Below are 13,793 nucleotides of genomic sequence, written 5' to 3' on the forward strand. Positions count from 1 at the left end.
AAAAAAAAAAAAAAAAAAAAAAAATCAAGATGAGACTTGATCAGATTATAGAAGTGTTGAACTTCGAGATATTTGGATAATTGAATCATTGATTTTGGAATAAAAGCTCCAATGAATCAAAACTAGTTTCAAGACATAGATAACTTCGATGATTTGCAAGTATGAAACCATTAAAAAAATATAATGTTTAGGTTTTGGCCGGTAATCTACACAACGACTTGGATCGTTTTTTGGTTGTGTGTATGTTTGTTCTTTGTTATCAAAGTCATATATGTACAAAATGTATTATTTGTTATTGATCTTCAAAAACTTTTTACGAAAGAAAACTTAATTAAGAGGTTTCGGTAAACTTAACAAAGATTCCTTCAATAAAGTTAACTTGATCTCTTTTCTAAACAAAAATCTTATGCAGCAAAAACAAACTTGAGCAGATTACATGCTTTTTTAAAGTGTTCATTTGGTTCCACCATAGATGAGAGACATGATTCACAACCAACTCATGCATGCCTTCTTAAGTTATTGTAAGCACCTACAACCGGATTTTTTTGTTATTATGATACAGAGGATTACATACTGAAAGTCCATTTTTGCGCCAAAATACACCAAAATCTACATTGATCAGAAGAACAGCATTGTCTAACTATGGCATAAACATCAACAAGCGATACATAAACCTAATAGGGCTTAAGGGAACCACAAAACAAACTAAAGACAGAGAGAGAAACAGAACAAGCTTTACTTGGACTAAGCAGGCTTGAGTTCAACATGTGAAACATTTGCCTTCTTGTTTTTCCTTGCATCATCAGCATCATCATCAGAAATTTCTACAATGTCATCATCATCAGAAATTGTGACATATACATCATCGTCATCGTTTCTCGGAGGAGCCTCCATGCTTGGTTGCTGATTAGTAGATGATCCTTGCGCAGGGCAGACGAAGAGAGGTGCAATTGGCGACCAAGTCAAGGTTTTAGCATGATGATCTGGAATCCGTAATGGGAACACAGCACATGAACAAAAGTAAACGCCTTCGTCATTACTCTGCAGCGGTGGCGTTTGCGTTTTAACCGCAGCAAACGCTCTCCTACATTGCTGACACCTCAATGTACATTCCTCGTAACCCTTAGGGTACTCAAAAAGCGAGAAGCAGAACGGACAAGCGGTCCAAAAGCTCGTAGCCATAGGATTCTCCGAGGTCTCAGCTTGGCTCTGCAATGGCGAATCTTGAACGTCCTGTGTTTGACTATAGGGTTGACCAATTTGACTCATCTGCAACTCACGATCGTACATTGACTTCCTTGGAGGATCAGAGAGGACGGACCAAGCATCAGAGACCAGCTTAAGAGCTTGATCGGCGAAAGGGAGACGGTTGACATTGGGATTGAGGAGAAGAGCGAGTCTATGGTACTGAGTCGCGACATGTTCGGGGTTTCGAGTTAAGCGGCCGAGTCGGAGTACCGCGTACCAGTCCGTTAATTTGGAATCTCCGACTGTAGATTCTCCGGCGAGGAGAGTGTCGGAGATTGCGAGGATATAGTCCGCTACGTATGTTCGAGACGGGTCGGCTTTGCATGCGCGAATGGCAAATGTCTTTGCTCCATGAAAGTCACTTGAAGCCAAGAGCTTCTCCGATGTATCTAGCCACTGATCCGCCTCCGCTTCGTTATTATCGCCGCCGCCGCTTACCATATCTCCGTTACTCTTTTTTGCTCCTCTTTTTTTTTTTTTACAAAGTTATTTACTTTGCCAGTCGACCAAAAGGACTTTTGTTACATAAAAAGATTTATTTTGTCACTAAGGGTAATTTTGTCATTTAATTGAGGCCTTATTATGAAGGTATGGATTATGATAATCATTGTACAGTAATTAGGATAATACTTCACCCACCTTTTCGTCTAAATATAGCAAGTGTTTGTAACCATTTTTGTACATAGAAATTAGGAACCATGGCATTCAAATAATTTTCGCCTAACAATACGGTTTTGATAATTAATTAGCGTGAAGAATTGTCATGGGGTTAAACGGTAAGATCGGAAGCGGTGAAAGACTGTGTTAATAGCCACACATCTTCCTCTATTTCTTTTTCCTCCCTCACACTTATCTCTCACAAGAAAAAGATCTATTAGAGAGATCGATGAAGAGAACAGAGAGATAGAGATCGATTACAATAATGGATGAAGAGTATGATGTGATTGTTCTTGGGACTGGTCTCAAGGAGTGTATCCTTAGTGGCCTCCTCTCTGTCGATGGCCTCAAGGTTTTCTTCTTAATTTACCATTTTCTATCACTGTTGAATTTCAGATACGAGCTTGTTTTTGTGCATCACATCCAGATAAAGCTTTATTTTTACGTTTACTCATCCCTTTTGACTCTTGTAATATGGATATGGTATGCAATGCAAGATATGAATGGTATGTCAAAACACAATAGTAATTAAAAAATGACATATACTGATCCACTTAATTATAACGTTTTGACCTTTTGAACGAGTTTTGTTATAGATTCATAGATCATGAATGATGTAGTAATAAAAACACACATACAGAATGAGCTGGTTGATAAATATTATTAATATGCGAAATCATTAATGAGATAAAGTTTTGTTTTGGGATATAAATAGGTACTACATATGGACAGAAACGACTACTATGGAGGTAAATCAACCTCTCTTAACCTCACTCAGCTTTGGAAGCGTTTCAGGGGAAGTGATACTCCTCAAGAGAATCTCGGAGCTAGCAGAGAATACAATGTCGATATGATCCCAAAGGTACATTATCTATATAGTGCATGTTTATTTATATGTAATTTGAATCGATTATTAATGGTGAGCAACGGTTTATTGATCTGCAGTTTATAATGGCTAATGGACTCCTTGTTCAAACCCTAATCCACACCGATGTTACCAAGTATCTTAACTTTAAGGCCGTCGATGGTAGCTTCGTTTACAAGAAAGGCAAGGTAGTAATTTAAGTATAGTTTATCCTGGGGGGTTTTTTTTTTGTTAAAGGTAATTATACTCAAGAGCTTGATCATGTATTATATCCTGTGTCAGATTTACAAAGTCCCAGCCACTGATGTGGAAGCCCTGCAATCGCCATTGATGGGTCTTTTCGAGAAGCGACGTGTGAGGAAGTTCTTTATTTATGTGCAAGACTACGATGAGAAGGATCCTAAGTCTCACGAAGGACTTGACCTTAGCAAAGTCACTGCTAGAGAGATCATCTCGTACGTACAAACAATTTTCATCCATCTCAAGTCACTTCATTATAGTTTCTTGCGTTACAGGCTTTCTCTCTGTTTCTTTCCCAACAGGAAGTATGGACTTGAAGATGATACAATCGACTTCATAGGCCATGCCTTAGCGCTGCACAATGATGATGACTACTTGGATCAACCCGCCATTGATTTTGTTAAGAGAATCAAGGTAACTATTTTATTTTCTTCTTCAACAGACCAAAGGTTCTGAATTTAATGTCATTTTTGGTTTATTATCTGGTGAAGCTCTACGCGGAATCTTTGGCTCGATTCCAAGGAGGATCTCCTTACATTTATCCATTATACGGACTAGGAGAGTTGCCACAGGTTCTCATTCTCTCTATTCTCATAAGTCATGTAACATTTCACTTATCAGGTTCCTCTTTATTTACGACGTCCTGTTTCTCTGTCTTGAATATCTGATTACTATTTCAGGCTTTTGCGCGTTTAAGCGCTGTGTATGGTGGGACTTACATGCTCAACAAGCCTGAATGCAAGGTTATAAACTACCTATTATCTCTTATTTCTCTGTTTTATCTATTCGATAACTGGTCTAAATGTCTAATTTAGTATATAAATATGATATTTATTAGCACTTTACAGAAACTAAAACCCATGAATCTTTAACATTATCTATAACAGGTAGAGTTTGATGATTCTGGAAAAGCTATTGGTGTCACTTCTGCAGGAGAAACTGCTAAATGCAAGAAAGTTGTCTGTGATCCTTCTTACTTATCTGACAAGGTAACAATATCACCAGCAGAAACTGGTTAGTTTTAGTACAGCTAGCCTAGCTACCTTCTAAAGACTGTTTCCTTGTCTTTCAGGTAAAGAAAGTGGGGAAAGTGACTCGAGCGGTATGTATAATGAGCCATCCTATTCCAGACGCCAATGATGCTCACTCGGTCCAAATCATTCTTCCTCAGAAGCAACTCGGTCGCAAATCAGACATGTAAGAAGTCGTAATCAAGAACACATTCAAGTTTATAGATACATGGATCTCAATTCTTTCTACTTTGATATAGTTGATGTTAGATCTCTGAGTTTTTTTTTTTTGGGATTTTGCAGGTACTTGTTCTGTTGCTCATACGCTCACAATGTGGCACCAAAGGGCAAATACATAGCTTTTGTGTCAGCAGCAGCTGAAACTGACAATCCAGAGGAGGAGCTTAAACCTGGAATCGAATTGCTTGGACCTGTTGATGAGATCTTCTATCATTCTTATGACACATACGTTCCAACCAATAATCAAGAAGAAGATAACTGTTTCATCTCTGCGGTAAGAGAAAATATCAAAATACAAACATATAATCTAAGCAATGTGTTATATTTTCTGATGCTTCATGATTTTTTTCTTATCAGACTTATGATGCAACAACACATTTCGAGAGTACAGTTATGGATGTACTTGAGATGTACACCAAGATCACTGGAAAGGTATGACCTTAGTACTATGTTTCTTGTTTCACATGTAAACGCAACATTTTGAATACTGAGTTTAACTACTGACTTTTGTTGTTGTTGCAGACTCTTGATTTGTCTGTGGACTTGAGTGCTGCAAGTGCTGCTGCAGAAAATTAATAATTTTATTTTTCTTATTTCGCTGAGTGTTTCTTAAATTGCAAGCAAGTGATTGTTTCCTTTTCTATTGGATATTACAATACAGTTCAAAGCAACAGAAGTTTAAGTTTTTATTAATCTAATTTAAAACATTGGTTGATTTTGCTTTCATTTGTATATTTTTTTTTGGAGAAATACTTACCTTTCTAATCAAGTCTCTATTATGATATTTTTGTTACATTTTGTTTTTGTCCTTGATTAACATTCCCAAAATTTCTAATTCTAATGTAATCGCAAATATTGGAACAAATGGGAGAACTGTAATTTCATATTCAATATTATTTTTTCATTCAAATTGTTTCTGTATAGGAAAAGATTATCGTGTTTCTGATTGTTTCTGCTAATTTAAAATTTTAGTACCATATTTGAGAAATTACATTTTTCAACTTTTTCATTAATTACTCCTTTTCTTAGCGAACCAGAAACCGATTTCCTTCTAAACCGTCTTCGTTTCCTCAAATTTCAATAACCATCTCAACGCACATATCTGAACCGGGCATTGGTCTATATCGGTTCTTGGTTAAATCGAAAATAGAATTATGAACCGTTCAGTGGTTCGATTAGGTTACTAAATAATTCCCATCCGTAAAATACGACGCCGTATGCAAAACCGTTCGTATTTTCAGTCTTTCTTCCTGGAGAAGTGTCGTTAGAGAGAGAGAGAGAGAGAGAGAGAGAGAGAGAATGGAGGGAAATAACTCAAAGAAGTTCGAATCTACCGCTCGTGCGCCGCCGCAGTCGTCACCGGCACAGTCGGCGGGATACGTAGTGTTTCGCATTCTCTGTGACGTGTCTCAGGTCGGTGTTATGATCGGAAAATCTGGAAGAGTGATTAAGCAGCTTCGAGAATCAACACAATCCAAAATCTGGGTCGAGAGTGGTCCTCCTGGTTCTCTGTACAGTGCAGTCACGATTACCGCTCATTTAGGTTCAACGCTTAGGGTAAAATTAGGTGTTACTGTCAGTAATGCTAGCAACAAGGAGAAAGGGGTTCAAGAACAAGAAGTTGAAGTCTCCAGAGCACAATACGCGTTGATTAGGGTTTTCGAAGCTCTAAATGTTGGATTACGGACTAGTAGTACGGTCTCAGTTAGGATGTTATTAGAAGGGAGCCATGTGGTTACTGTGATAGGTAAGGGTGGTGAGTTGCTGGAGATGATATGGAGAGAAACTGGTTGTAATCTTGAAATACAGACACGTGATTTGCCAAGTTTCGCAAAGCTTGGTGACGTGATGATGAAGGTACGAACTTGTAATTTCTAAATATCTCTGAATCTTTCCAAATGTAGTACCTATTCAGAACTACTTAGTTTCTTTTCAGTATAGCAACTGTTCTCTTCGTTTAAAGGACTTGGACTACACTGTTTGCTTGTGTTATCAGAATCTTTATACTTTCTTACTCTGAGTGGACGTCTTACCAAATTTGGCAGATCGAAGGAAATGTTTCGGCAATGAAGAAAGCTCTAGTATCCATATCTAGTCGCATGCAAGCTTGTGAGCCGATTTCTATTGCGCCTTTACGCAGGACTATGAATGTGGTTCCACGAGAAGATGTCTTGGGTAGGTATTTTGGAACAATCACTCAACCAAGGATAGATTCTCTGTCACAGCGCAGCTCGGACCACAGACTCGTTAACTCTGCTTCAAAGAATCACCCTGTCACCATTAAGCATCCTCTCCAAGCATCAGAAGATGATATCCGAAACGTGGTTCTGAAGATACTCTGTCCGCAACAAAGTGTTAGTGCTGTTATCAAGACTCTTCAAAGTGTGAGAGATGCCTCCATAAGTGTGAGTGATACACTTTCTGACTGTGATGAACGCTTAATCACAATTACTGCATCAGAGGTTGGTTTTTGCATGCTTAACTCTTAAAGTCTTAATTCTCATATCTCTCTGTTCTCTGTTTACTTAATTTGTTCTATCTACTTTTATTATTCTTGGTTGATGTTTGCTGCTTGTTCTATCATGTAGAACCTTAAAGACGAAGACTCCCCATCCCAGAGAGCTATATTGCTTGTTTTCAACATACTATACGATATTTCCACCAAAAAAATGCTAGACAGTGCACATAAATTATATACCATTGCACGACTCGTGGTCGGTCCATATCAGGTTGGATTTTTGCTGGGAAAAGGTGGTTGTACAATTTCTGAAATGCGAAAAATAACTGGCGCTTCTTTGAATATATTTGAGGTTGAGAAGAACCCCAAATGTGTCTCAGAAAACGATCAAGTTGTGGAGGTACACACTCAGTATTTGAAGCGTTCATGTAAATTCTTATAGAGAATTAATTACACCGTAAGTTTTTTAGTGTCTTTCCTTTTACAATAGATTTCAGGAAAGTTGCCACAAGTGAAAGGAGCCATTTACCATGTTACCAAAAAGCTCCGCAATATTGCAACCAAAAGGAAAGTTACCTTTAGACCAGGGAAACGAATAACCCTGGTTCTTCAGATACTTTGTTCGAGAGTGGTGGTGTTATTGGGAAAGCCGGTACCATTGTCAGGGATATTCGAATTGACACAGGGGCCTCCATATTTTTGGGGGATCCACTTGCTGACTGTGATGAACGCTTAATTACAATTATTGCATCAGAGGTTGGTTTTCACTTCACTTGACTCTTCTCATTTTTCATATCTACTAGCTAGCTAGTTTATTTTCTTTTATCAATATGTTCATCATTCAGGACCCTGAAGACATAAACTCCCCAGCCCAGAGAGCTATGGTCCTTGTTTTCACTCGAATATATGAGATTGCCACTGAAACAAAGGATTTTGACGTAAGGTCATCTATTACTGCACGGCTTGTGGTCCGTACAAATCAGATTAATTGTTTTGTGGGAAGAGATGGCTCTATAGCCTCTAAGATACAAAAAGGAACTGGGGCTAAAATAGAAGTATTGGAGGTTGAGCAGAACCCAAAATGTGTTCCAGAGAACACCGATCAAGTTGTGCAGGTACTAAAAGTTTCCTTATTTTTATTGTAACTCTGGTTGGTAAAAACTCTTTATATTCTCTGATATAGTTAATGAAGGATATTTTGATCAATAGATATATTAGTGCTTGGTAGCCAGCCTCTAAAAGTAGCTTATATGCTTCTCATGATTTGCTGCATTGAGTAACTGATATTTGAAGTCTTATATTTGTAAAAAGGGGTACATAAAAGTTGGTACGTCTTCAACAACGTAGCTTTCTATTTTGAACTGTACCAACAAGGCAACAACGTAAATTAAAAGTTGGTACTTGATAACCAACATACTTTCTAAAGAGCTCTATGAATTGCAACTTTTATTTTTGATTCCGTAAGCATTACCGTTTTATTTTGCTGTATGCCTTATATTTTCCTTTCCACATAGATTTCAGGAGGGTTCTCAAATGTAAAAGAAGCTATAAACCAAGTCACCAGTAGGCTACGAGAGAATCTTATCTTGCATTCTTTCGAGCCTGTTGATGCTGATCCTTGTATTATACCAGAAGATCCAACTCCCAATAGGGTCAGTCCCACGGCTCTAAATTTTGGTGGGTTGTCAACCATGGATCTCAATGATGTTTCCCATTACTCAAGTCAAGCTGATCCATATGGGTTGGTATGTCTTTGTCTCTTTCTCTCTACTTTCTCACATAACAAAACCACATGTGGATGCTCACTGAGGGATTAGAGGATGAATTCTGTACAACTACTACACATATATAATAGATGCAGAGTCTCAGTCCTATATATATTTCACAATTTTAAATTTAAGTTTGGTTTCTTAAGCTGATATACATAGTACGAATACAGACACCTTCTGCTCCAAGAGGTGTATATGATGATGGCAGTGGAGGAATATTATCTTCTTCAAGGGATGACCTTGGATTATACAGGTAACATAACAGCTAGATAGATTATGAGAGAGTAACATTGTCCTTGTTCTAAAAATCGGTGAAAAGCTGGCTTAACCTTTTTGCAATATAGAGTCTCAGAGAATGCTGTGAACTCTGTGTTTGGTGATGGACAGAATGGTCACACTCGTCTACAGGATCTGAGTGAGGTACGTAACAAATATTCTGCATAGAAAAAAATTCCCTTGATTACTTCATATGTAGAATCGTTTAGAGTACTGCTATAATTTAGGTACTAGAAGATACAAATGCCCAAAATATTATTTTCAGAATCAAGAAATATTTAGGTTACCTTTAAAATCAGAGTTGTACCTTATCATATTTTTGGATGCTCTCTAATCAGATATCAGGTGCGAGAGTTATTAGACATCTTAAAAATCGTCTAGGAACAAGTGATAGGATCATTTCCATATCCGGGACACCTGATCAAATCCAAGCAGCTGAAGACCGTCTTCTCGCCCTTTTCTACGGGTAGAATCATCATCGATGAGAAGAAGAACCCAAATATTTATATTTTCTAAACTAGAACCCAAATATTTATTTTTTCTTGTTGGGATCTTTTTGAGCTATTTGTACAGTTGTATTTTCATTAAGTCCTGAATGCACGCACCACTTTGATTGATGAGTCACTGAGTCAGTTTAATGTCTTCGCTAACTTTTTTTTCTTTCCCTTATTATTTTGTTTGTGTTAAAGCTATTCATAAATCGACATCATACATTGTGTGAACTTTTGATAAAACAGTTACATCATACGTGTAAAGTAAATCAATGCAAACGTTTCTATAAAGAGTTGAATTTTTGATGGGCCAGTCAAAGCCCAATTGGCCGTGTTTAATTTCATCTTTTTTTTCCGTAGAAAATAAAAAAAGAAACTAAATTTGGGTTTGGAGAGCAAGAAACGTGACGGGCAAGGGTGAATATTCTCATCTAGAGAGTTCGATTCGCAAGTTGTAACCAACAAAAGGTAGACACGTGTAAATCTTCCCGTGGTCTTCACCGCATCTGATTATTTCGTGTTCTTCTTATAAGTACATTTCGGCGTTCTGGTGTCTGTTTTTTTTAGGTCATAAAAGTATCGTGAAGCTTTCGCCGGGTAATTATATTCTTCAGTTAATCATCATCAACACCTGAGATTCAAAAATGCCTCGAGGTAGCTCCAGTGATTTTTCCCTTTTCCGATTTCTCAGATCTCTTCCTTTCACATTTTGGTATATTAGGATTTGCATTTGCGTATGCGTATGCTTTTTTAGTCTAGGGTTTGTTTCTGGGTTTGTGAAATTCCTCTCCTTTAATGTTGCAATTTGGTTTATAACTTCCGATTAGAGAATATTTCAGTCTCCTGAGCGAGATTAGGGCTGAGGAACACGACATTTTTTGTTTAGGGTTTATGTTTTTTTTTTTTTTGTGGTGGCGAGGAAGAAATTGTTTTTCTTTTTTTAATTAAATTTATTGTGTGCCAGAAGATCTGGTGGTTATCGTCCTCCTCGCTCTACATCTGTACGAAGCCCTCCTCCTCAAACTGGTATATTCTAATAATAATCCAAGTGTGTAAGCTTTGTAGATTTGCTCTGTTCTGTTATGTAATTGTGGTTTTGTTTTTTTCTGGGGTTTCAGTTAAAAGTGCTCCTCCTCCAGCAACAGCTCAACCTAATGGTGGTGTTGGTATCTTTGGCAGTCTTGGCTCAACCATAGCTGATGGTATTGTGCTTTATCTATTTTAAAAAAGCATTTTGTTTCATTGATTAGTGGTTTGGTTTCTTATGAGCTATTGTGTATTTGGAATTAGGTGTTGCTTGGGGTACTGGAAACGCATTTGGACACAGGATTGCGGAATCTGTGTTCGGCCCACGAACCATTAAGGTCGAAACCGTTGCTTCTCAGGCTGCCCCCCCTGCTTCGCCTGTTGCAAATAGCATGAGTGCTTGTGACATCCAGTCCAAGGCTTTCCAAGATGTAAGCTAATAATCATACTTTCTTTATCCTCGTTGAGCATTTTTGGTTGATTCCTATCTTTTTCTGAGCATTTGTTTTAAAAAACCTAGCTAAGTGATTGTTTATATATATTAGTGTTGAATGTGAATCAGTAGCTAGATCGACATTGGTCTTGTTTATGTTGGGTATTCGTCACCCTACGATTGTAGATTCTATGGAGAGAATGAATACAATAGAACGTGATGTGTTGTTGATGTGCTTTTAGCTTATTCTTAAGCTCAGAAGACTCTGGATGTGATGATTTTTTTTAGTTTGTTTGTTGATTTTTGATGAATACTACTGTATGTGTATACGAGGTTATCTGGTTGATATTGGCTATCATCTTATTGTTTTTGTGTAGTGCGTCAACAATTTTGGAAGCGACATCAGCAAGTGCCAGTACTACATGGACGTGCTGAGTGAATGCAAGAAGAAATCTGGTTCCATGATTGCTGCTTAAGCGTGTTTCCCCATCAACTAGTCGAGATGTCTGCGCTAAGATCAGTTCTGGTGTCTTTAGTATTTAGTAGTTGAAGTCTGATGGTTTTCCTTTTCTTGTTGAAAGATTTGGATCTGTTATGTGTTTTTTTTAACTGGTTTTATGGGATCGTTTATGTTAATGAAGAAAAATCAATGGAAAACTCTATTCTAATTGTTGAAACCTACTTATTTTGTTTGTGTCGTTCATTCTCCAGCTTTGTTTCAAGACTGTGTTTTTATGTATACAGTACTTCTCAAATCTAATGCCTGTTCTGTTTACGTTAATTTCAACGGGATAGCCGGTTTGAGAGGAAAACGACGGTAACTAGCAATGGTTTTTGGTGGTGATGAGATCGGCACCAAGTTTCTGTGTTGGCTATTTTAAATAACATTTTAAAATTCTCAGCAACTTTAAACTCTTTTTAGCAGTTGATTCTTTAAACTCTTATTAGCAGTTGATTCTTTAAACCTTTGGGCAAAATAACATCCATTACATAAATTAGTTGAAATGTTTGTATGCAGTTGACGTACGCTTCAAGCAGCTTGTTGAACAATATTTTTTTAATAACAATGCCCTTGTTGAACAATATTTTTTTAATAACAATGCCCTATGTTTTTTCGGCTTGGGGCACAAGTGTTATACGTTATACTTATATATGTTAGGGAAGATCGTACATTTTTAAATATAAGATATATCTGCTTAGCTAGATTTGTTTGGCCGTAGAAAAACATTTGGTTATCGCCGGATAATTCTTCATCCAAAAGTTTCATAATGCCTAGACGCAGACATGAAGAAGGTTAGACCTTTTTTTCTTCATATTTCAGATGTTGAATTTGGTTTTGAAGACGTTTGGGTCTGTCCTGTATATACATGCTAGAGATTTGTGTTTACTTCATTAAATCTAGGGTTTCCGATCGATGGTTCTCATTTTCTATGCTTCTTGTGTTAGATCTTCGGGTAGTTGATCGGTTATCGATTGGAGAAAGTTATCTGTGTCTCTTGAGCAATTATTTTGGTTTTAAAGTTTGTTGGGATTTTTTTTTCTCGGTTTGTGCAGGGAGATCATCCTCATCCCGTAGCTCGCCTTCGCCTCGTCGGACTGGTAAGTAACTTATTTGGAAATTATGCGCTCTCTTCATACCTTTAGAATCAAAGGTTATTGTTTGGAACAAAATTTAATAACTTACTAATTAAAGAGTGGTCAAACAGAGTATAAAATGTAAGGAATTGGTTGAAGATGGTCGAAGCTTTATATGTTTCATGGTAATTATGTAATGATGTTACTTCTTTGTTCCAACTCGGTTGTGTAGAAAGAAGATCTTCTTCCTCTAATAGCCCTCGGCCAGCAGCTGCACGCAGCCGATCTCGTGACACTTCAGGTAAATTTCATTTTCTACCATATTATTTCTCATGGATCTACGGTCATTGTTGTTTAATGAATCGAATGATATCTCTTGGTTGTTCAGGCAGCAGCAGATCTTCTCCTCGACCTCGACCTGCACCTTCATCAGCATCTTCTACTGCTCGCTCTTCACCTCAACCTCGACCTGTACCTGTAGCAGCCTCTGCTCCTCGCTCTTCGCCTAAACCTCGACCTGCACCTGCAATCTACATCTGTATCATCCTCTGCTCCTGCACCTGCACGCAGTTCATCTTCTCATACTGGTATACTTCAGTAGCACATCTGAACATTTGTGTTTTGAAAGACAATGTCAATTTTCAAAGACTATTGTTCAAATACTTTAAACTAATTTTTCTTTTATTTTTAAGACACTTCTCTTATTGTTTAGCTTTATAGGTGTCTTCTTATTATGTAATTTTCTTTTTTCTTCGTCTTCCAGCTCACAATGGTTGTATTTTTAAATTTATCCATGTGATCATTTATAATTTGTTTTCTTGGTTGTCCAGACGCCAACGTATAGTGCTAGTAGCGATGCTGATTCATACAGAGCATAAAACGATAAAGATGAATATTCTCTGTTTCATAGCAAACTTCGAAGTATGCGTAGGGTTAGTAGAGATCGGGCTAGTCGCAATGATAGGGCTAGTAGCAATGATCAGGATAGAGCTACTAGCCATGGTGAATCTCTGTTTGGGAACACGGTTCGAAGTAGGCGCTTTAACTATTCTGTTTGCCTTTCTTAAATGCTTTAAAACATTTCTATTTACATAATGATTTGGTTTGATCCACAGCTCTATTGTGCCCAGCACCTCGAGTGGTCTCTAACCCTTTGCCAGCTGCCATTAGTCCATGTGATACTCAGAGCAAAGCTTTCCAAAATGTAAGTTAGCCCTTTAGCTTCCCTATCTTTTAATCAATCTCTGTTCACACATATATAATGATATGTTTCCAGACTTCTGCCTATTCAAAATGAACCTAGCTAGTAGCTAGGCTTACTTCAGCATTCTGTTTTTCGTTCTTTTATTGTTGAATTATGCTATATATTAGAAGCTCTTCTTGTTTGTGTGTAGTGCCTCCACGAGTATGAAACAGACATCAGTAAGTGTCAGTTCTACATGAGCACATTGTCTCATTGCAAGAAGAATTCTAATTTCAAGTTGTACGATGTGGTTGGCGATGAT

General features: G+C 37.5%; 5 protein-coding genes across 5 annotated transcripts; 4 read left to right on the forward strand and 1 right to left on the reverse strand.

The window, feature by feature from the left end:
* On the reverse strand, nucleotides 401-1,734 carry LOC104734947. Its single transcript, XM_010454645.2, has one exon. The coding sequence runs from the start codon at nucleotides 1,687-1,689 to the stop codon at nucleotides 745-747; it is 945 nt and encodes a 314-aa protein (XP_010452947.1). The 5' UTR covers nucleotides 1,690-1,734; the 3' UTR covers nucleotides 401-744.
* Nucleotides 2,103-5,117, forward strand: LOC104734948 (guanosine nucleotide diphosphate dissociation inhibitor At5g09550-like). The gene is made up of 12 exons (XM_010454646.2): nucleotides 2,103-2,257; nucleotides 2,621-2,767; nucleotides 2,851-2,958; nucleotides 3,053-3,225; nucleotides 3,313-3,424; nucleotides 3,502-3,582; nucleotides 3,691-3,753; nucleotides 3,898-3,999; nucleotides 4,083-4,207; nucleotides 4,324-4,534; nucleotides 4,618-4,692; nucleotides 4,783-5,117. The coding sequence occupies exons 1-12, from the start codon at nucleotides 2,171-2,173 to the stop codon at nucleotides 4,834-4,836; spliced, it is 1,338 nt and encodes a 445-aa protein (XP_010452948.1). The 5' UTR covers nucleotides 2,103-2,170; the 3' UTR covers nucleotides 4,837-5,117.
* LOC109128316 (KH domain-containing protein HEN4-like) lies at nucleotides 5,543-7,454 on the forward strand. Its single transcript, XM_019234457.1, has 4 exons — nucleotides 5,543-6,117; nucleotides 6,306-6,722; nucleotides 6,849-7,118; nucleotides 7,209-7,454. Exons 1-4 carry the CDS (start codon nucleotides 5,560-5,562, stop codon nucleotides 7,452-7,454), a joined length of 1,491 nt encoding a protein of 496 aa, XP_019090002.1. The 5' UTR covers nucleotides 5,543-5,559.
* On the forward strand, nucleotides 7,239-9,363 carry LOC104737906 (KH domain-containing protein HEN4-like). The gene is made up of 6 exons (XM_019234762.1): nucleotides 7,239-7,474; nucleotides 7,564-7,833; nucleotides 8,233-8,463; nucleotides 8,658-8,740; nucleotides 8,832-8,907; nucleotides 9,102-9,363. Exons 2-6 carry the CDS (start codon nucleotides 7,600-7,602, stop codon nucleotides 9,231-9,233), a joined length of 756 nt encoding a protein of 251 aa, XP_019090307.1. The 5' UTR covers nucleotides 7,239-7,474; nucleotides 7,564-7,599; the 3' UTR covers nucleotides 9,234-9,363.
* LOC104737907 (uncharacterized protein C6C3.02c-like) lies at nucleotides 9,859-11,416 on the forward strand (the record flags this gene model as incomplete). Its single annotated transcript, XM_019234888.1, has 5 exons — nucleotides 9,859-9,908; nucleotides 10,219-10,280; nucleotides 10,373-10,456; nucleotides 10,545-10,711; nucleotides 11,091-11,416. Coding segments are annotated over 5 exons (462 nt in total), but the record flags the coding sequence as incomplete, so codon positions are not given.

The sequence above is a fragment of the Camelina sativa genome, chromosome 13 (assembly GCF_000633955.1).
Source record: "Camelina sativa cultivar DH55 chromosome 13, Cs, whole genome shotgun sequence".
In the NCBI taxonomy this organism is placed as follows: Eukaryota; Viridiplantae; Streptophyta; class Magnoliopsida; order Brassicales; family Brassicaceae; genus Camelina; species Camelina sativa.

Excerpts from the sequence above, each read along its gene's own strand:
- LOC104737906 (XM_019234762.1), top strand. The coding sequence starts at position 7,600 with ATGGTCCTTGTTTTCACTCGAATATATGAGATTGCCACTGAAACAAAG. Across the intron at positions 7,834-8,232 it reads ACACCGATCAAGTTGTGCAG|ATTTCAGGAGGGTTCTCAAA; the intron begins GTACTAAAAGTT and ends CTTTCCACATAG. Across the intron at positions 8,464-8,657 it reads AAGCTGATCCATATGGGTTG|ACACCTTCTGCTCCAAGAGG; the intron begins GTATGTCTTTGT and ends GTACGAATACAG.
- LOC104734947 (XM_010454645.2), bottom strand. The coding sequence starts at position 1,689 with ATGGTAAGCGGCGGCGGCGATAATAACGAAGCGGAGGCGGATCAGTGG.
- LOC104734948 (XM_010454646.2), top strand. The coding sequence starts at position 2,171 with ATGGATGAAGAGTATGATGTGATTGTTCTTGGGACTGGTCTCAAGGAG. Across the intron at positions 2,768-2,850 it reads ATGTCGATATGATCCCAAAG|TTTATAATGGCTAATGGACT; the intron begins GTACATTATCTA and ends ATTGATCTGCAG. Across the intron at positions 4,693-4,782 it reads ACACCAAGATCACTGGAAAG|ACTCTTGATTTGTCTGTGGA; the intron begins GTATGACCTTAG and ends TTGTTGTTGCAG.
- LOC109128316 (XM_019234457.1), top strand. The coding sequence starts at position 5,560 with ATGGAGGGAAATAACTCAAAGAAGTTCGAATCTACCGCTCGTGCGCCG. Across the intron at positions 6,118-6,305 it reads TTGGTGACGTGATGATGAAG|ATCGAAGGAAATGTTTCGGC; the intron begins GTACGAACTTGT and ends CAAATTTGGCAG. Across the intron at positions 6,723-6,848 it reads TCACAATTACTGCATCAGAG|AACCTTAAAGACGAAGACTC; the intron begins GTTGGTTTTTGC and ends TCTATCATGTAG.